This window comes from Rana temporaria, chromosome 10, assembly GCF_905171775.1.
Source record: "Rana temporaria chromosome 10, aRanTem1.1, whole genome shotgun sequence".
NCBI classification, from domain to species: Eukaryota; Metazoa; Chordata; class Amphibia; order Anura; family Ranidae; genus Rana; species Rana temporaria.
In genome coordinates, this window is record NC_053498.1 from 152,577,361 (window position 1) to 152,600,393 (window position 23,033).

Below are 23,033 nucleotides of genomic sequence, written 5' to 3' on the forward strand. Positions count from 1 at the left end.
AGTAGCGGTGTAGTAGCGGTGTAGTAGCGGTGTAGTAGCTGTGTAGTAGCGGTGTAGTAGCGGGTCCAGTAGCGGTGTAGTAGTGGTGTAGTAGTGGTCCAGTAGCGGTGTAGTAGCGGTGTAGTAGTGGTCCAGTAGTGGTGTAGTAGCTGTGTAGTAGTGGTGTAGTAGCGGTCCAGTAGCGGTGTAGTAGCGGTGTAGTAGCGGTGTAGTAGCAGTGTAGTAGTGGTGTAGTAGCGGTGTAGTAGTGGTCCAGTAGTGGTGTAGTAGTGGTGTAGTAGTGGTGTAGTAGCGGTGTAGTAGTGGTGTAGTAGCGTTGTAGTAGCTGTGTAGTAGCGCTGTAGTAGCGGTGTAGTAGCTGTGTAGTAGCGGTGTAGTAGCGGTCCAGTAGCGGTGTAGTAGTGGTGTAGTAGTGGTCCAGTAGCGGTGTAGTAGCGGTGTAGTAGTGGTGTAGTAGCGGTGTAGTAGCGGTGTAGTAGTGGTGTAGTAGCGGTGTAGTAGTGGTGTAGTAGCGGTCCAGTAGTGGTGTAGTAGCGGTCCAGTAGTGGTGTAGTAGTGGTGTAGTAGAGGTGTAGTAGCGGTGTAGTAGCGGTGTAGTAGCGGTGTAGTAGCGGTGTAGTAGCGGTGTGTAGTAGTGGTGTAGTAGCTGTGTAGTAGTGGTGTAGTAGCGGTCCAGTAGTGGTGTAGTAGCGGTCCAGTAGTGGTGTAGTAGAGGTGTAGTAGCGGTGTAGAAGTGGTGTAGTAGCGGTGTAGTAGCGGTCCAGTAGCGGTGTAGTAGCGGTGTAGTAGCAGTGTAGTAGCGGTGTAGTATCGGTCCAGTAGCGGTGTAGTAGCAGTGTAGTAGTGGTGTAGTAGCGGTGTAGTAGCGGTGTAGAAGTGGTGTAGTAGCGGTGTAGTAGCTGTGTAGAAGTGGTGTAGTAGCGGTGTAGTAGCGGTCCAGTAGTGGTGTAGTAGCGTTGTAGTAGCTGTGTAGTAGCGGTGTAGTAGCGGTGTAGTAGCTGTGTAGTAGCGGTGTAGTAGCGGTCCAGTAGCGGTGTAGTAGCGGTGTAGTAGTGGTCCAGTAGCGGTGTAGTAGCGGTCCAGTAGCGGTGTAGTAGCGGTGTAGTAGCGGTGTAGTAGCGGTGTAGTAGTGGTGTAGTAGCGGTCCAGTAGCGGTGTAGTAGCGGTCCAGTAGTGGTGTAGTAGCAGTGTAGTAGAGGTGTAGTAGCGGTGTAGTAGCGGTGTAGTAGCGGTCCAGTAGCGGTGTAGTAGCGGTGTAGTAGCAGTGTAGTAGCGGTGTAGTAGCAGTGTAGTAGCAGTGTAGTATCGGTCCAGTAGCGGTGTAGTAGCAGTGTAGTAGTGGTGTAGTAGCGGTGTAGTAGCGGTGTAGAAGTGGTGTAGTAGTGGTGTAGTAGCTGTGTAGTAGCGGTGTAGTAGCTGTGTAGTAGTGGTGTAGTAGCTGTGTAGTAGCGGTGTAGTAGCGGTGTAGAAGTGGTGTAGTAGCGGTGTAGTAGCGGTCCAGTAGTGGTGTAGTAGCAGTGTAGTAGTGGTGTAGTAGCGGTGTAGTAGCGGTCCAGTAGCAGTGTAGTAGTGGTGTAGTAGCGGTCCAGTAGCGGTGTAGTAGCGGTGTAGTAGCAGTGTAGTAGCGGTGTAGTAGCGGTCCAGTAGCGGTGTAATAGCGGTCCAGTAGTGGTGTAGTAGCAGTGTAGTAGTGGTGTAGTAGCGTTGTAGTAGCGGTGTAGTAGCGGTCCAGTAGCGGTGTAGTAGCGGTGTAGTAGCGGTCCAGTATCGGTGTAGTAGCGGTGTAGTAGCGGTGTAGTAGTGGTGTAGTAGCGGTGTAGAAGTGGTGTAGTAGCGGTGTAGAAGCGGTGTAGTAGCGGTGTAGTAGTGGTGTAGTAGCGGTGTAGTAGCGGTGTAGTAGCGGTGTAGAAGTGGTGTAGTAGCGGTGTAGTAGCGGTGTAGTAGCGGTCCAGTAGCGGTGTAGTAGCGGTGTAGTAGCGGTGTAGTAGTGATGTAGTAGCGGTGTAGTAGCGGTGTAGAAGTGGTGTAGTAGCGGTGTAGAAGCGGTGTAGTAGTGGTGTAGTAGCGGTGTAGTAGTTGTGTAGTAGCTGTGTAGTAGTGGTGTAGTAGTGGTGTAGTAGCTGTGTAGTAGTGGTGTAGTAGTGGTGTAGTAGTGGTGTAGTAGCGGTGTAGAAGTGGTGTAGTAGCGGTGTAGAAGCGGTGTAGTAGCGGTGTAGTAGCGGTCCAGTAGTGGTGTAGTAGCGGTGTAGTAGCGGTGTAGTAGTGGTCCAGTAGCGGTGTAGTAGCGGTGTAGTAGCGGTGTAGTATCGGTGTAGAAGCGGTGTAGTAGCGGTGTAGTAGCGGTGTAGTAGCGGTGTAGAAGCGGTGTAGTAGCGGTGTAGTAGCGGTGTAGTAGCGGTGTAGTAGTGGTGTAGTAGCTGTGTAGTAGTGGTGTAGTAGTGGTGTAGTAGTGGTGTAGTAGCGGTGTAGTAGCGGTGTAGTAGCGGTGTAGTAGCTGTGTAGTAGTGGTGTAGTAGTGGTGTAGTAGCTGTGTAGTAGTGGTGTAGTAGCGGTGTAGTAGCGATGTAGTAGCGGTGTAGTAGCGGTGTAGTAGCGGTGTAGAAGCGGTGTAGTAGTGGTGTAGTAGCGGTGTAGTAGCGGTGTAGTAGCGGTGTAGTAGCTGTGTAGTAGTGGTGTAGTAGTGGTGTAGTAGCTGTGTAGTAGTGGTGTAGTAGTGGTGTAGTAGTGGTGTAGTAGCGGTGTAGAAGTGGTGTAGTAGCGGTGTAAAAGCGGTGTAGTAGTGGTGTAGTAGCGGTGTAGTAGCGGTGTAGTAGCGGTGTAGTAGCTGTGTAGTAGTGGTGTAGTAGTGGTGTAGTAGTGGTGTAGAAGCGGTGTAGTAGTGGTGTAGAAGCGGTGTAGTAGCGGTGTAGTAGCGGTGTAGTAGCGGTCCAGTAGTGGTGTAGTAGCGGTGTAGTAGCGGTGTAGTAGTGGTCCAGTAGCGGTGTAGTAGCGGTGTAGTAGTGGTGTAGTAGCGGTGTAGAAGCGGTGTAGTAGTGGTGTAGAAGCGGTGTAGTAGCGGTGTAGTAGCGGTCCAGTAGTGGTGTAGTAGCGGTGTAGTAGCGGTGTAGTAGTGGTCCAGTAGCGGTGTAGTAGCGGTGTAGTAGCGGTGTAGTAGCGGTGTAGTAGGGCATCGGTCGGGACAATGTAACTCCCTGGAATTCGGCTTTTGAAGGAATGAAATGTGGGAGGAGCCTAGTTGTAGGAAGACTTCGTTGCGCACTGATTGGAGTTCGGTGGCGTCGCTCGTTTCCTCGGAGGGAAGAATTTCTTCTTTATTTGTTATAAGAGGAAGCAGAGGTCACAGGGTCATGACCTTTGGCCCCCAACCCCGGGGGTCCCTTCCGGCCCCCAACATCTCACTATTTCATCTTCACTGTTTGTCGTTGTTAATGAAAGCAGAGGGGGGAGGGGGGGATAAATCACCACCAAGAATTGTATCCGCCGATTCCTCCCGGAGATCCCCCATCAGAGTGCTCCCTTACATCAACTACCCTATCAGCAGAGCGGCGGACAGAGAGGCTCGGTGCGGACCTCAGAGGTTTATATGAATTAGGATTGCTAAACAGAACCTGTACCCCCTTATATCAGAGTGCCCCCTTACATCAATCATGCCCATCAAGCTGCCTAATGGATGACCCGGGGGGTATGGGGGTAGAATCTGCCCCCTAGATCTGGGCGTGGTTCCATGGACCCCCATGTGACTGTAATGCCCCCCATGAAGGTATTATCGGTGTACGGCCCCCGTCACACAATGATCCCCTCTGTGGGGCCCTATGAAGATACGGAATGACGTCTGCTGTTGCGGCGGCCCTCCGCTGTCCTCGCCGTGGCTCCAATAGCGCTGACATAGGCAGGAGTGCTGTAATAGATCCCCTTGTAGAGAATCGCCCACATCCTTCGCCTCTCCATTCAGCAAATCAAACAGCAACGATCGAGGGGCCCCGTGAGCTGAGCGCCGTCTGGGGCCCGAGCCGCCGAGCGCAGATCGGACAGGAAATGAATGGAATATCTGGGAAGGGAACGTGGGCTGACAGCGCAGGATAAACACCGGACTGGGTGGAGGCGTCAGAGAAGCCCGTCTCAGGTGAACACGCCCGACGTCAGGACGGGAAATACCGCCTAGGAACTGGAGAGCGGGCGAGCGGGCGGGCGGGCGAGCGGGTGGGCGGGCGAGCGGGCGGGGAAAAACACTTCTCACCAGACTGGGTGGAGGCGTCGGAGAAGCCCGTCTCAGGTGAACACGCCCGACGACGTCAGGACAAGAAATACCGCCTAGGAACTGGAGAGCGGGCGGGCGGGCGAGCGGGCGGGCGAGCGTGCGGGCGGGCGCGCTCGAGCGGGCGGGGCAAAACACTTCTCACCGGACTGGGCGGAGGCGTCAGAGAAGCCCGTCTCAGGTGAACACACCCGACGTCAGGACAGGAAATACCGCCTAGGAACTGGAGAGCGAGCGAGCGGGCGAGCAGGCGAGGGGGCGAGCGGGCGAGCGAGCGGGCGAGCAGGCGGGCGAGCGAGCGGGCGAGGAAAAACACTTCTCACCGGACTGGGTGGAGGCGTCAGAGAAGCCCGTCTCAGGTGAACGCGCCCGACGTCAGGACGGGAAATACCGCCTAGGAACTGGAGAGCGGGCGAGCGGGCGGGCGGGCGAGCGGGTGGGCGGGCGAGCGGGCGGGGAAAAACACTTCTCACCAGACTGGGTGGAGGCGTCAGAGAAGCCCGTCTCAGGTGAACACGCCCGACGACGTCAGGACGGGAAATACCGCCTAGGAACTGGAGAGCGGGCGAGCGGGCGAGCGAGCGGGCGAGCAGGCGGGCGAGCGAGCGGGCGAGGAAAAACACTTCTCACCGGACTGGGTGGAGGCGTCATAGAAGCCCGTCTCAGGTGAACACGCCCGACGTCAGGACAGGAAATACCGCCTAGGAACTGGAGAGCGGGCGGGCGGGCGGGCGAGCAGGTGGGCGGGCGCGGAAAAACACTTCTCACCGGACTGGGTGGAGGCGTCATAGAAGCCCGTCTCAGGTGAACACGCCCGACGTCAGGACGGGAAATACCGCCTAGGAACTGGAGAGCGGGCGAGCGAGCGAGCGGGCGGGCCAGGGGGCGGGCGAGGAAAAACACTTCTCACCAGACTGAGCAGAAACCTCTGTGTGCAGGAAAAGCTGAACACAGAGCGGCTGCAATACCCCGACTTTCCTCTAGGCTCCCTCCAGGGCCGGTCATGTGACCAAAGCCTAGGCGTTCAGTCATGTGACCTCTACCAAGGAGCAGAGGCCATGTTCTGTTTCAGATGCCGCTTTATGCATTGACATCCCTGCCATAGGCGGCGTGCACAGGAGGTGTGCCGGGGGTAGGTTTGCCACCTGTCCAGGATTCGGGTTTGGGATCTTGTGTCCGGGTTTCAGTCTGCCTGAAACCCGGACACATTATTTAGACTGGGCTGTGGCTCCCCAAGTAACTGAGGTAGTCACACAAAAATCTGTTGCCATTCGGGAGATGCGGGCCGCTGTCTGGGGGCAGGTTTGGCATCACTGAGGGGGAGCCACAATGTCAGCAAGAGCAGTTTGTCGCAGCGCACTGTTTGCCGCAGCGTGCTGCAATACCACTCTCCTTGAGGCACCCAAAGGTGCCCCAGGTCGTACTCTGTCTGTGGATCTGGCCCCGTGTTTTCCCGAAAATAAGACCTACCCCGAAAATAAGCCCTATTGTGATTTTTTTTGGGGGTTATGGAGAAAATATGGGAGCCGCCATTGGTGGCCTTCTGACAATGCTAATTGCCTGGCTGTCATACAATAACTATGCAGACTTTTATTCCGTAGATTTATTCTGCGACAGTCACTCTTTTGTACGGAGGCAAGAAAATAACAGCCAGGCATCTAAAATATCTTATGACAGATTGATTATACACACACACACATACACACGCATACATACAGATCCACAAAGATCTGCCCCGGCGCAGTGTATCTGAGATACGCTACGCCGCCGTAACTTACTTTTTCTGGTTTGTATCCTGGAAGAATTTGCGCTGTAAGTTATGGCGGCGTAGTGTATCTCTCGCGGCGTTACAGCGCCTAACTCAAATCGGCGAGTAGGGGGGCATGTTTCATTTAAATAAAGCGCGTCCCCGCGCCGAACGAACTGCGAATGCGCCGTCCCTAAATTTCGCACCGTGCATTTCGCTAAATGACGTCATTGTTTTGACGTGGACGTAAATTACGTCCAGCCCGATTCACGGACGACTTACGCAAACGAAAACAAAAAATTGAAATTCGACGCGGGAACGACGGCCATACTTAACATTGAGTACGCCACCAAACAGCAGCTGTAACTATACGCCGAAAAAAGCCGACTAGAGACGACGTAAAAGAATGCGACGGCCGCTCGTACGTTCGTGGATCGTCGGAAATAGCTAACTTGCATACTCGACGCGGAAAACGAGGGGAACGCCACCCAGCGGACGCCGAAGAATTGCATCTTAGATCCGAAAGGCGTACGTAACCAAGATGCCGTCGGATCTTGGTTTGAGGATTCAAACTAAAGATACGACGCGGGAAATTTGAAAGTACGCCGGCGTATCAGTAGATATCAGTAGACACGCCGGCGTACTCGCTTTGTGGATCTGCCCCGCACAATATAAATATACACAAACACATTCAGCGGGTGTGGTGGTCCGCACATCCCATGTTCCACACGCCATATATAAAAAAAGTCCAAGCAAGATTGCTGCACTTTTACATTAAACAAGTTAAGAAGTTACAAAAACACAACAAAGAAACAAATAAAAAGCATTTTTTGTTTCTTTTTTTTGTTTACTAACTTTTTAAATTGAGGTTAAATTGTACAACAAGAGGTTTTGATTACAGTAATAGTAACATATAAAGTTTATATGTTACTATTACTGTAATTGAAACCTCTTGTTGTACAATTTAACCTCAATTTAAAAAGTTAGTAAACAAAACAAAAAAAAAAAGAAACAAAAATGCTTTTGATTTGTTTTTGTTTTTTTGTAACTTCTTAACTTGTTTAATGTAAAAGTGCAGCTGCGTGTGTATGTGTGTGTGTGTGTGTTTATATACAGTGCCTTGGGAAAGTATTCGGCCCCCTTGAACTTTGCGACCTTTTGCCACATTTCAGGCTTCAAAACATAAAGATATAAAACAATTTTTTTTGAAGAATCAACAACAAGTGGGACACAATCATAAAGTGGAAGGAAATTTATTGGATATTTCAAAAAAAAATTTGGAGTGCAAAATGATTCAGCCCCCTTAAAGCGGAGGTTCACCCTAATAACATGTATATCTGACCAACTCCCCTATATTCGTAACAAGTACTGTCCGCAATTTGGTTTTTTTTTTTATGCTTTACGTACGTTGTAATCCATTCTACTTCTAGTAGGCGTTTCTATGCCTAGGGGGATTGTCATCTGGGAGGTCACCCAGATGATTGACGTCTGTTCGCCCCGGCAGATAAGCCCCCGCCCCCCGTATTGCGTAGGGCCGCACGAGTTACGGGGCTTCCGAAAAAAGTCGATCATGCAGAGATGTGAGTCGGATCTATACGGCGACTGCGCCCTGCATGTTCGGCTTTAGGGGAGTTGGTCAGATATACATGCTATTAGGGTGAACCTCCGCTTTAAGTTAATACTTTGTAGCGCCACCTTTTGCTGCGATTACAGCTGTAAGTCGCTTGGGGTGTCTCTATCAGTTTTTTATTTGTTAAAAAAAGTTTTAAAATATCCAATAAATTTCGTTCCACTTCATGATTGTGTCCCACTTGTTGTTGATTCTTCAAAAAAAAAAAATTACAGTTTTATATCTTTATGTTTTGAAGCCTGAAATGTGGCAAAAGGTCGCAAAGTTCAAGGGGGCCGAAGAATTTCCCAAGGCGATAGATAGATAGATAGATAGATAGATAGATAGATAGATAGATAGATAGATAGATAGATAGATAGATAGATAGATAGATAGATAGATAGATAGATAGATAGATAGATAGATAGATAGATAGATAGATAGATAGATAGATAGATAGATAGATAGATATGTTGTTTTTATTCATTTACATTTTTATTTTTTTTGCATTTTTTATTTTTTTCAATGTTTTATAAGAAATCAGACGTCATACACGGTGTCATAAATAAGTATATTATAGTTTTATTAATTTTAAAAGACATGATAACACACAGTATTATCCAAAAATAACAACAAAATGAACAGAATCATTCTTTGTCAAATACTGTACATATGCCGGAATATCAGTGCATTTTACGCTATTTACCTTCATTTAGTCTGTATTAAAAAAAAAAAAAAAAAGTAACTTAAATAGTTAAATCATATATCATATATATATATATATATCAGTTTCAAAACTGTAAACAGCATTGTGTATCACTGGATTATGAAGAGACAGAACACAGCGGAGTCTCTGTGTTATCAGCAGCACCTAATCCTCTCCCGTCATAACCTACTACAGCAGGGAGGCCATATTGTATTCTGGAGGGGGGCGGGGCACATGCTCTCCGGTAAGGGGGGGCGGCGGCTACAGAGCATGCCCATCCCCTGGAAGACTGAGATGGCAAAACTGCTCAAAACATCTCAAGGTCTTCCCAACCAGTCTAAATAAAAAAAGAAAGCAGCCTACGAGAAGGAAAGAGAACAAGTTTTCTACGTCCAATCAGCTCAGCATACACAAATACAAAGGGGCGGGCCAACCGATGAGCAGTCGTTTGTCAGATCGGTGCTTCTAATTTTCTAATTTGTGCCAAAATGGGCACCAACCACCAAAAGTCACACCCATGAGAATGATTCCTAATCATACAGGAGCAGCAACCCCCCCCCCCCCCCGCAAGGGCCCATTTACTCCTCGGTGTAAGCGTTGGGGTCTATTATTGCAGCTGGTGCACCAAAAATCAAACCAACGTCAATCTTCCCTTCCTCCATTCTGATTGGTCCGGCCTCATTCTCATGACTTGTTTCAGTGGCTGCATAGTGGACAGATCTTCTTAATATATATATATAATGTTTGCCCATTTTCTCTACACCCCCAAAACAAGTATTGGCAATGCCCCCCCCCCCCCCCCTCATATCATCAACACACGTCATTCCTCGCATCAAACATTCAATATATGAAAATTCTGACATCCCCATCAAACCATACTTGAGACCCTGAACTTCTCATATCAATGGGGGGGGGGGGGGGGAACAAAAAATATTTTTAGCACAAAACTGCAGAAAGATTTTTATGGGGGAAAACTTCAAAATGGAAAAGGGTTTAGGCTTTTTGTGGCCTGTGGCTTTGGCACGGTGGGTGACTTAGGTGGGTTTTATACATAAATTTGCCCTCACAGCAATAGACGAATATCATACATTTAAATAAAAAAAATAAAAAATAATAAAAAAAAATTAAATACAAATTTTATTTTTGAGAATAGTAAATTTTGCTTCATGCCTCTTCATATGCGTTGGACATTTCGGGTGGTTAACCTACCAAATGGATATTGGTTTAGGCCACCATAAGGAAGCAATGACTGGAATTTATGGCCAGCAGTTTAGTCCTACAATGCTTTGCGGTAGTCCCCCCCCCCCAAGTAGAAAATAGAACGTCTGCAAAAAAATATACACATTGCCAGATGCCATCAAATGTGGAAATGTATATATTTTGTGCCAAATTGTTTATTTGCCTTAGGGTAGAAAAAATTAATCCGATTGTTACAAATATATATATATTGAAAACATATTGAAAATAAATATTATACATTTTGAATTTTTATATATATATATATATATATATATATATATATATATATATATATATATATATATATATGGAGGTCTGTCTTCAAATGTGTGTGGGTGTGTATATATATAATATTTTTTTTCAATATATGAAGAGGTTTGTCTTCAAATATAAGTATATCATTTTATGTATATAATTTTTTTTTTAATAATCGGATTAAAAAAATAAAAAAATATATATATATATATATATATATATATATATATACACACACACACACACACACACACATATTTGAAGACAGACCTCTTCAAATATTTTATATATATATATATATATATATATATATATATATATATATATAAAATATTTTTTTTTCAAAATTTAAAGAGGTCTGTCTTTAAATTTTTATGTATATCATTTTTTTAACAATCAAATTGAAAAAAAAATGTGTGTATATATATATATATATATATATATATATATATATATATATATACAATGTTTTTTTAATATATACATACATAGATTTTTTTTATTATTATTATTTTTTCAAAATTTTAAGAGGTCTGTCTTCAAATGTATTTGTATATACATTTTTTTTCACAAGCAGATTGAAAAAAAAAATGTACATGTGTTTATATGTATATATATATATATATACACACACACACACACACATTTGAAGACAGACCTCTCAAATTATTATATATATATATATATATATTTTTTTTTTTCAAAATTTGAAGAGGTGATTGATATCAGGACAAGCCATACGACTATAATAAATAAAAAGTCCTATGTGCCCCATCGGTAGGTCATTGATGTCCATGGAAGAGGCCAAGCAGATACTTCTAGAAAAATACCCTTTACATTTATTTGTCAGCTCCGCCCCCCAAGAATATTCCATCCTAATTAAAGGGTTTTTATTGTGAGGAATGGCATTAGACTACTAATATTAATATAATATCCTAATCTTTAAAAAAAAAAAAAAAAACAACCAAAACAAAGCTCTGTCCCTAAAACTGTAAATGGTCGTAATCACATGAAAAAATAAAAATAAAATGCGTACGTGTAGCCACACACAAAGTATACGTACAATACTACAGACCCCGGCACGTACGCCAACTCCATTAATGACTAGACATGTGCAATTCGTATAGTTCCGAATTAATTTAACAAATTTTGATAAATTCGTTAATTCAGAAATCTCAGAATTTCCAAATTTTTTAATTTCCCGAATTTTAGAATTTCTGAAATGACGAATTTCAGAAATGTGAAAATTCGAGATTTCGGAAATTTGAAAAATTAAAAATTTAAAAATTCTAAATTAGAAAATTTAAAATTCTGAATTAGAAAAATCGGAAATTAGAGAATCGGAAATGAGAAAATTCTGAATTAGAAAATAGGAAATTCAGGATTCAAAAATTTTTGAATTTTCGTAAATTCGTTAATTCCAAAATCTCAGAATTTCCGGATTTTTTTTTTTCCGGAATTTTCGAATTTACGAATTTCTGAATCTCTGAATTTCTGAAAAAAAAAAGCGAAAAAAAGGTATGAATTTTTCGGCAGTGCACATGTCTATTAATGACCTTGGCAAGCAAGCAATCCAATCCCATGACACATTCGCCCCAGAAAGTCTTCAGGCCACTTACTGGGAGAAGATGCCACGTCTCGGCCATGGAGGGCCTTCACAGGTGGAAGAATCTGAAATGCCCGCCTGTGTTTCTCTTAGCAACCCGGCGTCTCCCCTCCTCCGTACACGAGGAAACCAACATGTGATAGTCAACTCAGAGAAAAGCTTTTCAAGCAGCTTCTCCCCCTTTCCTCACGTTTCTCGGACAGACTGGAAATTCAGAGAGAGAGAGCGAAATCCGCTGGCTGCTAAAGATAACACCGGCAGGCCTTTTTTCGGGAGTTCTTTCAACCGTGACGCCCAACCAAGGCTTGTCATTGTTGTTTTCAAAGCTTAAAAAGACATAAAAAATACTGAATAAACAAGACCAGCTTGTGTTTCAGATATGTTTAGAACACGCTAGAGACTGAGAAGGTCACAGAAGACAGAGAACTGGCAATCTAGAAGGAAGACTTTGCGAGGGGGAAAAACCGCCACCGGGATCGTCGCCCGATCGTATGGAAGTGTTTAACTGTTGTCTGCACAAAATGGTTATTAATGACATATGTTGGGCAATGTTTTTAGGTCGTGGATACCCCAACTGAAATATAGCACCACGTCCCTGAACTGAATAGATAGACAAGGAAGATATTGGAAATTTTTAGGTGCAAAAATGATATCAAATATATTATTTAAAATTCATTAATTTTTTTATTTTGACAAACAAAATATATATATATATTTAAAGTAAAACAGTTGGGCCAGTTACAGTAAATCACAGTGATATCAGGACAGCACTGTATGGTGGATTCCCAATGTGTTTCTCCCATAAATCGGGCTTCTTCAGGGGAGGCCCCAATATCTTCCTTGTCTACATATGTTGGCCAATGAAATCCATGGGAAGTGGCGACATCACTGGCTCGCAGGGTGCTGTTTGAACATCCATCTACCCATAGATATGAGATGACTGCCGTCTAACCCCCCCCCCCCCCACCCAATGTGTGGACACACCAATTATGGCTCCCTGGCCAGAAAATGGGGGAAAAAAGGATTATCTGAAGAGGACATCTCTGTGTGTTGGCTGTTTGGTATAAGGCCAACACCGGTAGTCAGGGCCGGGACAAAGGGTGGGCAGAAGGGCGAGCTGCCCTGGGCACTTTGGTATCATTTGGGGGGGGGTGCAGTCTAGTATGTTTTCCCTGGGCACTGCGGTATCATGTGGGGGGGGGGTGTAGTCTAGTATGTTTGCCCCGGGCACTGTGGTATCATGTGGGGGGGGGGTGCAGTCTAGTATGTTTTCCCTGGGCACTGTGGTATCATGTGTGGGGGGGGGGTGCAGTCTAGTATGTTTGCCCCAGGCACTGTGGTATCATGTGTGTGGGGGGGGGTGCAGTCTAGTATGTTTGCCCTGGGCACTGTGGTATCATGTGTGGGGGGGGGGGGGTGCAGTCTAGTATGTTTGCCCCAGGCACTGTGGTATCATGTGTGGGGGGGGGTGCAGTCTAGTATGTTTGCCCTGGGCACTGTGGTATCATGTGTGTGGGGGGGGGGGTGCAGTCTAGTATGTTTGCCCCGGGCACTGTGGTATCATGTGGGGGGGAGGGGGGGTGCAGTCTAGTATGTTTGCCACAGGCTCTAGGTGACCTTGTCACGGCACTGCCGATGGTGTCCATTTACTGGATAAATAGGCAAGTCTGGCCGAACAATGGCGCATGTTTATGGAAAGACCTTTCGGCAGTTCCAGATGCCATCTGATGTCTATGGCTGGCCCATATCAGGACAGGGAAGTATCCAGCTCCCTAATTGGCATTACCTCCACTGTTTATTGGACGGGTCTACTTCAAAAACCTGGTGAAAAAAGGAACAGCGAACATGCTATGCCATTTATTATAATCCGGTGAAAAGCACTGGCCCCGCCCACCCCAAAGGGAATGACTGCCCCCATGATGTACAGCCAACAGGTACACTTTTTTTTTCTTGGTTTAAATCACTTCCAGTCCTGAAAGTCCAGGACATTCCGCTTGGTTTTGTGCTTTTCAGTATCCTCTAGAACCAGAAAAACAGGAACCTGTCAGGTTTCTAATCTAGTAAAAACTGATTGCTAGCAGCTTGACGAGTACAAGACAAGTGAGACAGATCGGAGCAATGAAGAGAAAAGAGGACAAGCAAAAAAAACAAACAAAAAACAGGATGCACAAATACTGCACAACAATTCTTCCTAAAACAAGCTCTCCGTCCAATCAGCAATCAGCAATCCACAAACACCTGCAACTCGTTCACCTTGTAACGGCACTCGTTCTGCAAGAAATAGTTCAACAATGGCGGGTTACGGTATGACGTCGCTCGCCCTGCAATCATATCAGCAGAATGAAGAGTACCTCTCACATTATAATAAGGAGACACGTCATTGGCCTCCGGATCTCTTTAGTCTTTTTGCTTCATAGAAACTGGGAAGGATCACTTAAAATGTTAAGCAACATATATTCCGTACTTTTTTTTTATGAGCATTCAGTTCTTTATCCCCCCCCCCTCCCCCGTCGTTGCGTCGCCTCGAGAAAAACCAACCAGGAAAGTCCTGCCATTTAGCGTAACATCTTGCATCTGGATAATAATGACCTTATTCGCCCACACACTGAGAAATGACATCCGAGAGGTGCTTGTGCTTGGCATAGTTCATGTCCAGTTTGGCCTTGGCCTCGGCCTTCGGCGACGACGAGCCGCTGTCACTAGACCACGATGGCACTTTGGATTCAGAGCCGGCGGCGTCCTTCGACTCTGTAAAATATTTCTCGTACTGGCCGAAGTATGGCGGCTTCTCCGGTAAAAGGTAATAATGCGTCGAACTCACCTTCTTCCCGTTTTCGATGATGGGTAAGATGCAAGGGATCTTGTTGGCGGACCCTTCGCTGTACTGTCTTTGAAAAGTTTTAGTGCTGACGTAGGCGGGGTCAGGTGCAAAGCTCTGCGTCGGGGGCATGACGCCGTTGAGGTATGAAGGGAGACTCTTGGGACTCGGAGTCCGGGAGTTGCTCCTGGAAAGGGGTTCCCTGGGTGGCACCTTGGGAGGTCGATCCTCATCGCTGTACGTGTTTGAAGAAACTTCGGCGGACCACCTTCTGTAATCCGGCTTCGCGGGCCTAGGAGGTATCGGGATCCTTGGGGGCACTACAGGTTTGTCTTCGTCTGAATTGGGGGAAGTCCTATTTGTGTGAACCCGAATTATAGGTTTATTATAGGATCCAGCTGGTCCCGAATGAGACCTTCGTAGCCTCCGGGGGTTTTGCTCGAGTTTCTGAGGTTTTATGTTCTGTACACGTCCATGGTGGTGTTGGCACGGCGCGGTGTCTTCTGCCGGTTTGGGGGCAGATGTAGACTCAAAGTAGGCATAGTTGATCTGTCCACATCCTCGGAAACTTCTCCTGCTTGGAACCCCGTACTTAAATGCCAAAGGTCTTCCATCTTGTATAAGCAAGTCTGTATCAGAACTGGTGAGGAACTCCACCTCGCTATCGGCTTCGTCGAAAGAACTGTCCTCAGAAATCGGAAGAGGCGGAAGAGGCCGCGAGCTCCGATCGCTGGAAGGAATGGTATAAAATGGCGGCGGTGGTCCACTTTTAACAGGCGTCAGTGGAGAGGTCCTTTCCGTGCCGGGACCACCATTCATCGAGAGTTTTTTAAAGGAAGGAACAACTTGGTCGTGTTCTTCTTCTTCACAGTTTGCAGAATGTTCTATGATGGGCATGCCAAGATGAAGGAAGTTCGGTCTTTTGGCCTTCATGCAATTTTCAGAGCAACAGTGTCCGTTCGCCATGAACGGCTTTGAAATCTGACCTGAAATACAAAGAGAGACGGCATTGGAATTGGTTTGGGTTTTATAATGGTATTGTCACCTACAAAATAAAGATGGCCTACTAGATCTAAACTAGTGAGTAGAACTAGAGCTCATCTGTTCCTGAGGTCTGTATAGAGGAGGGGAAGAGGGAGATGTTTAGATCCAAGCCTCCTATTGATCAAGGTGTCCCATTTGGGTGGATTCCCTCACATTTTCTGTCCCCAAGGCTTACCACGAAAGAAAGTGATAGGAACCCCCCCCCCCCCCAATGGCTAAACAAAGCAATAGGAACCTGATCAATCCAACTATTGTGTGTGTGACGGACCGCCTGGTCCCCCGATTGGGCCCCCTCCAAAAGCCCCTGTCCTGGTTGGGTCTGTATTATATACGGAGTGGGGAACCTCAAAACAGAAATTACGTGTTTGATTTTGTCACAGCTGTAGTGGTGGGGGCCAGGGCCGTCTTCAAGGCAAGGCAAAAGGGGAAGTTGCCCTGGGTCCCATCGTTGTTGTGGTGCCCAAAGCAGCTGCCTCATACTTGCCAACTTTCCCAGTTTAAATTCCCTTGTCCCTTGAGTCCTGCGCTGTGTCCTGATTTCTCAGTGTGAAGTGCTGCTACTAATGCTGCCCAGCCTTGCCCTATTGTTCATAGATGACTCACCTGCAGACCTGTGTTTTGTTCTGACAGTGGAGTAGAGAGAGATCTGCCGTTCCTAGTGATCAGCGATCACTCTCCTCCTCCAGTCGGTCCCCCTCCTCCCACAGTTAGAAACACCTCCCAGGGAACACACTTAAAGCGGGGGTTCACCCTAAAAAAAAAAAAAAAAAATTCTACCATGTCATACAGCATACTAGCGCGAGCCTCCGTATGCCTTTATTTTATTTTTTGGCGCCGTACTCACAGTTTAATCCCTTAGTTAAGTTTCAGACTCCCCGCGAGGAGTAGGCGTTCCTATGCAGAGGGAACTTGATTGACGGCCGGCTATGGCGCGTCACGCTTCCCGAAAATAGCCGAAATAGGACTTGGCTCTTCACGGCGCCTGCGCACTCAGCTCCTAGTCTGTGCGCAGGCGCCGTATAGCGCCGTGAAGAGCCGAGTCCTACTCTGGCTATTTTCAGGAAGCGTGACGCGCCATAGCCGGCCGTCAATCATGTTCCCCTCTGCATAGGAACGCCCATTCCCCGCGGGGAGTCTGAAACTTCACTACGGGATTAAACTGTGAGTACGGCGCAAAAAAATAAAGGCGTACTGTAGCTCACGCTAGTATGCTGAATGACATGGTAGAAACTTGTTATTTAGGGTGAACCACCGCTTTAACCCCTTGATCGCCCCCTAGTGTTACATTTATACAGTAATCAGCCCGAGACGATGAGTGTGCCCGGCGGGCGCGGTGACCGCCTGACACACGAGAACCGGGAGCTGTGCGTTTTATAGCACTGTTCGCTGTATAAATGTTATTGGTCCCAATAATGTGTCAAAAGTGTCCGATGTGTCCGCTGTAATGTCGCAGTCACGATAAAAGATCGTCGGATGTTTTTTTCACCTTAATGCATCGAATGCATCGAACCTTTGATACAAAATAAAGTTACAGAGTAACCATAACGATGGAACAAACTGTCACTGTATATTCCCCGAAATGACGTCTGGATTCTGATTGGTTGCTGCGCAGGCACCTTTCTTATCATTGGCTTTATTAAATCAGGCCCGGGGATTTTTTTAAATATTCAGCCACAGATGGATAAACATGAACGCTGCTTACCAAGAGAAGAAATCTGCTGTTGTGCCGGAGATTTCATACTGTAGGGTAAAGACAAAGGCTCCATACCATAGAAAGTGCTACAAGAAAAAAGAAAACATTATCAGTATTTTATTTATTTTAATGAAAGACAAACATAAAAGGGGAACTACCAGAAAAAAAAAAAATAATAAAATAAAAAAATAAAAAAAAAAAGTAAAAAATTGTCCAGTGTGACCAACCTTGTTTCTTTTTTTTTTATTTATTTCTTTTTTGCATTTGTAAACAGTAGCATGGAATTACAATATTCAATGGCCCGGATTCTCAGAGGACTTACGACGGCGCAGCGCCATGTACGCCGTCGTAAGTCCGAATCCGAGCCGTCGTATCTATGCGCCTGATTCTTAGAATCAGTTACGCATAGATTTCTATTACATGCGACTGGCGTAAGTCTTACGCCGTCGGAGCCTAACTGCATTTTTACGCTGGCCGCTAGGGACGCTCTATTTTTGTTTATAGCGCAAAAAATAAAAAAACGCAGAGGTGATCAAATACCACCAAAAGAAAGCTCTATTTGTGGGGAAAAAAAGGACGCCAATTTTGTTTGGGAGCCACGTCGCACGACCGCGCAATTGTCAGTTAAAGCGACGCAGTGCCGAATCGCAAAAACTGGCCGGGTCCTTTAGCTGCCTAAAGGTCCGGGTCTTAAGTGGTTAAACATCCAATCACACGCTGCTGGTGGTTTAGGTGACCAATATGTATTGTTCATCTGCAGTAGAAATAAAAAGTGAGGTCACAACCCTGACTGTGCTGTCTGGCAGGGGTGTATAAATCTCGGAACTGGTTGGCCAACATTACATATTCATTAGTCTGTAAAAACCGGCCCATTGGCCGTCGGCCTGAAGTTCAGCTTTAAACAAAGTTGCCGTTTGGTATTTTCTGTACGGCCAGAAGGGGGCGGTGTTACTTACTTATCATAGTCGCTGTGATTTGCCCAGCATGACTTTGCACACATCAAGCCTTGCGCACTGTGCAGGAAGCCGCTCTTCAGCGACACGTCTTGAGCGCTGAGCCCGGCTGTGGTCATCGTGGGTTTGATGGTCAGGGCAGCTTTTCAGAGAACTTCTAATCCAACGTCTGCATTCATTTCTTCATCTACAATAAGGAAGAATCACACCACCGATCAGATATACGAGGAACCCAAGACTTCGCAGTCACGACCACTTCCAAAAAACGTTACATTCGATATTAGGAGAGAAACTGAAAACATTTACTGGAATTCATCAGGAGAGGAGAGATTCCAAATAACCCATAAGGGGGGGGGGGGGTAAAACTTTCCAACATGGACTTCCTAAACAGTAATCTATTAGAAGAGATCTTAATGTTTATTTATTTATTGTTTTTTTTTTATTTCCTCCATTTATACCCAACTGATATAATCCACTGTACAGAAACAGTCTCCACCCCTGAGGAGCTTACAGTCAACCGCACAGTCATAATCACACAAAGTCTTTAGAGCCCATCTGGCCAGAAACATTTTCTCCCAGCAGGTAGGAGGAACCTAACACTACAGACCAGAAATGCCCAGAGGACCACTACAGACCAGAAATGCCCAGAAGACCATTAAAGACCAGAAATGCCCAGAAGACCACTAAAGACCAGAAATGCCCAGAGGACCACTACAGACCAGCAATGCCCAGAGGACCACTACAGACCAGAAATGCCCAGAAGACCACTACAGACCAGCAATGAACAGAGGACCACTACAGACCAGCAATGCCCAGAGGACCACTACAGACCAGCAATGCCCAGAGGACCACCACAGACCAGAAATGCCCAGAAGACCACTAAAGACCAGAAATGCCCAGAGGACCACTACAGACCAGAAATGCCCAGAAGACCACTAAAGACCAGAAATGCCCAGAAGACCACTACAGACCAGAAATGCCCAGAGGACCACTACAGACCAGAAATGCCCAGAGGACCACTACAGACCAGAAATGCCCAGAAGACCACTACAGACCAGAAATGCCCAGAAGACCACTACAGACCAGAAATGCCCAGAGGACCACTACAGACCAGCAATGCCCAGAGGACCACTACAGACCAGCAATGGACAGAAGACCACTACAGACCAGCAATGGACAGAGGAGGACCACTACAGACCAGAAATGCCCAGAGGACCACTACAGACCAGAAATGCCCAGAAGACCACTACAGACCAGAAATGGACAGAAGACCACTACAGACCAGCAATGCCCAGAGGACCACTACAGACCAGAAATGCCCAGAGGACCACTACAGACCAGAAATGCCCAGAGGACCACTACAGACCAGCAATGGACAGAAGACCACTACAGACCAGAAATGCCCAGAGGACCACTACAGACCAGCAATGGACAGAAGACCACTACAGACCAGAAATGCCCAGAGGACCACTACAGACCAGCAATGGACAAAGGACCACTACAGACCAGCAATGGACAGAGGACCACTACAGACCAGCAATGGACAGAGGACCACTACAGACCAGCAATGGACAGAGGACCACTACAGACCAGCAATGCCCAGAGGTCCACTACAGACCAGCAATGCCCAGAGGATCAATACAGACCAGCAATGGACAGAGGAGGACCACTACAGACCAGAAATGCCCAGAGGACCACTACAGACCAGCAATGCCCACAGAACCACTCCAGAAGCCGGACTTCTACCTCTAAAGAAGCCGTCTGGATTATGATTGGTTGCTATGAGCAGAATCTTTCAGTCACGGTGTCCTTTGTATGGACTCTTAGCAGGGAATTGTACGTTTCCTGGTGAATTGAACAGCGTTTGTAATGTTTTTACAGTTTACTTTTGCATAAAACTGCTGGTAGAGGACTATAAACCTTTATTAGGAATTTCCTTGTTTTGACAACTATAGTCAGACATTTATCAGCACTTTAAAAACAGAGTCTTATGTCTGATGGGTTTTCCAACAAAAGCCAAATCATAAACCATCTACAGGGGATTCCCTTCATTGATCTTCCTCTTAAAAAGGAGCGGCAATCACATGGTTCACCTGTAGCTCCACCTGCTGGTGGTATCTGGTACTGAGAGCTGGGATTCTGGACCTCAGGAGCAAAGGCAGAACATGTATTACTATGCTACATGTAGAAGTCTCCAGCAGATTGGGTATTTTAGTGATTGAAGTCACTGGAGAACAAGAGGTACAGCGGTGTTTGCAGAATTCTAGTGTAGCCTTGTAGTTAGACTTGCATTGCAGAGCTGTGGGCCAGCATTGCTGGGATATGTAGCCCTTCACTTTTGGAAGGGGTCACGTACTTAGATCAAAGGGGTTCAGGCTGGGGCCCTCCCAAAAGTGAAGGACTGAAAGTCCCAGCATGAACCCCTCAGAGCTGAGGACGTGACCCCCTCCCCCCCCCTCACGTCCAACTAGTGAAAGACTACAAGTCCAAGCATGAACTCCTGAGTTCTAAGGATGTGACCCCTTGGATCTCTCAGGGGTTTATTCATGCTTGGACCGTATAGCCACCAGAGGCCCCACACGGCCACCAGAGGCCCCACATGGCCACCAGAGGCCCCACATAGCAACTAGAGAACCCGAATAGTTACCAGAGACCCAGAATAACCAACAAAGGCCCCACATAGCAACTAAGAACCTGAATAGCTACTAGAGAATCCAAATAGCCACCAGAGACCCCAAATAGCCTCTAGAAACCCCACATAACCAACAGGGACCCCACATAGCCACTAGAGGCCCCACATAGCGACTAGAGGCCCCACATAGCCACTAGAGGCCCCACATAGCCAACAGAGACCCTGAATATCCACTAGAGACCCCACATAACCAACAGAGACCCCACATAGCCAACAGAGGCGCCACTTGAGAAGGAAGGGGTGGGCCAAATTTAGATGGGGGGGGGTGCCCGATTTTGCCTTGGGCAGCAGAAAACCAAAATGCACCACTGGTTGTGGCAATGGGTTCAATTCCTGCTAGAAGCACCATCTACATGAAGCCTATACATCCTCCCCATGGTCATGAGTTGAAGTTCACAGTCAGAAAAGCAGATTTGAGTAACAGAATAGAAGTGAATGTTACATAACCGATAGAGCAGAGCACTGCAGGGGTCACACGTTTATGGTGCATTTTATGACCCCCAGCAGTGCTCTAGTTTCAATCAGAAAGGAAAAAAAAAAAAAAAAAGCACTCCACTTCTGTAAAAATGAAGGAACACCCAAAAGATACAACATGTGCAATAATGAAAAGTACAGATCTGCCCCTCCCGACTCTACAACTGACTTCACCGGGACTGACCAGAGTCCATGGAACGCCGCCGCCACCGCCGGATGAATCACACCTCTATAAAGATTGCACACAGAGCCGCTCAGTTCCTCGAATTTACTATTCAAGAACGTGGAAAAAAAACATTCACCTTTAACTTTTTAAAAGTTTAACCGGTTTTTATTTTTTTTTATCAGACCTGAAGAGGCACCTCTGTTACAGTTCACTGTGACCTTTCATTCTATATGGCCGGGGGCAATGTACAAAGAACAGGAAACACTTATGTATCGCAGATAAACACCAACAATATAAAACTATAAATCACAAAGCACCAAAAAAGGGGCCCTCAATCATCAAGGAACTACAACTGGCCACATAAAGGGAGAATTTCTGACTGTAGTGATAAGAAAAAAAAAGGTACATATTGTAATTATTAGAAAAATGGGGGGGCACTAGCCTTGCTCCCCAAAACCATCAGACTTTACAGGCACAACATGAGGTGCCCAAACGGTAAGAACGTGATTTATTTCATTAAAATACAGAACAAAAATATACAAAAATTGTAAAATATACTTTACAGGGGGGAAAAAAAAATATGAAAAAATTGTAAAATACATATTTTTGCATATTTTTTCCCCCTGTAAAGTGCACTTAATAAAATACAGAAAAAAATATGCAAAAATTGTAAAATACACTTTACAGGGAAAAAAAATATGCAAACATTTTAAAATAACATTTTTTGCATATTTTTTTTCCCTGTAAAGTGTATTTTACAATTTTTGTATAATTTTTTTTCCCCTGTTAAGTGTAAAATGCACATAATAAAATAATACAGAAAAAAAAATATGCAAAAATTGTAAAATATACTTTACAGGGGGAAAAAAATATGCAACATTGTAAAATAAAATTGTTTGCATATTTTTTTGCCTGTAAAGTGTATTTTACAATTTTTGCATATTTTTTTTTCCCTGTGAAGTGTAAAATGCACTTAATAAAATAATACAGAAAGAAAGAAAATATGCAAAAATTGTAAAATACACTTTATTTTTCCCCCTGTATGGTGTATTTTACAATTTTTGCATATTTGTTTCTGTATTATTTTATTAAGTGCATTTTACACTTTACAGGAAAAAAAAAATCTGCAAAAATTGTAAAATACACCATACGGGGGGGGGGGGGGAAAAAAAAATCTGCAAAAATTATAAAATGCACTTTACAGGGAAAAAACGCAAAAACTATAAAATACACTTTACAGGGGTAAAAAATATGCAAAAATTGCCCATCATTGACAGGAAGTAAAACACCCATCACTATTAGCATATGGTGCCAACATATCAATATCAAGATGCCGTATAATAAGGTGTGGTATGATGACCAGATGACATCTTATGATACAAAGTCTTCATATGTACAAATATGTAAAATACATTATAAAAGGTAACTTTCGAATTTTCTTTTTTCTGTATTATTTTAATGAAATAAATGATGGAATCAAATAGAGAAGACTCCCAATTGGCTGCTGACGAGGAGGAGGGAGGAAACAGAAGCCGCCGCTATGCCCGTGGAGACAGGGCCGTTTTAATAGCATCATGGGCCCCTGGGCAAAGTAATGCTCTGGGGCCCCTACAATGATGACAGTGCAGGTAAACAGACATCAAGTAGGTAGGAGGCAGACTGCCTCCCCTGTGTATCTATCACTCTCAGTGCCATCATGGGGCCCCCAATTTCGGGGCAGCGTGGGCTTATGGACCAGCTGCTTTGGAGAAAGTGCAGGGCCCCCCCCCATGAAGC

General features: G+C 45.7%; 1 protein-coding gene across 1 annotated transcript in view; it reads right to left on the reverse strand.

Moving 5' to 3' along the window:
• Positions 1-13,820: 13,820 nt before the first annotated feature.
• ERRFI1 (ERBB receptor feedback inhibitor 1) overlaps positions 13,821-23,033 on the reverse strand; it is a 40,602-nt gene continuing 31,389 nt past the window's right edge. The window contains exons 2-4 of the mRNA XM_040326567.1: positions 17,929-18,112; positions 16,982-17,058; positions 13,821-15,221 (exon numbers count right to left, since the gene is read on the reverse strand). Coding sequence (XP_040182501.1) covers positions 14,008-15,221; positions 16,982-17,058; positions 17,929-18,044 — 1,407 coding nt within the window. The 5' untranslated portion in view covers positions 18,045-18,112 and the 3' untranslated portion in view covers positions 13,821-14,007. The remainder of the gene's footprint in view (positions 15,222-16,981; positions 17,059-17,928; positions 18,113-23,033) is intronic.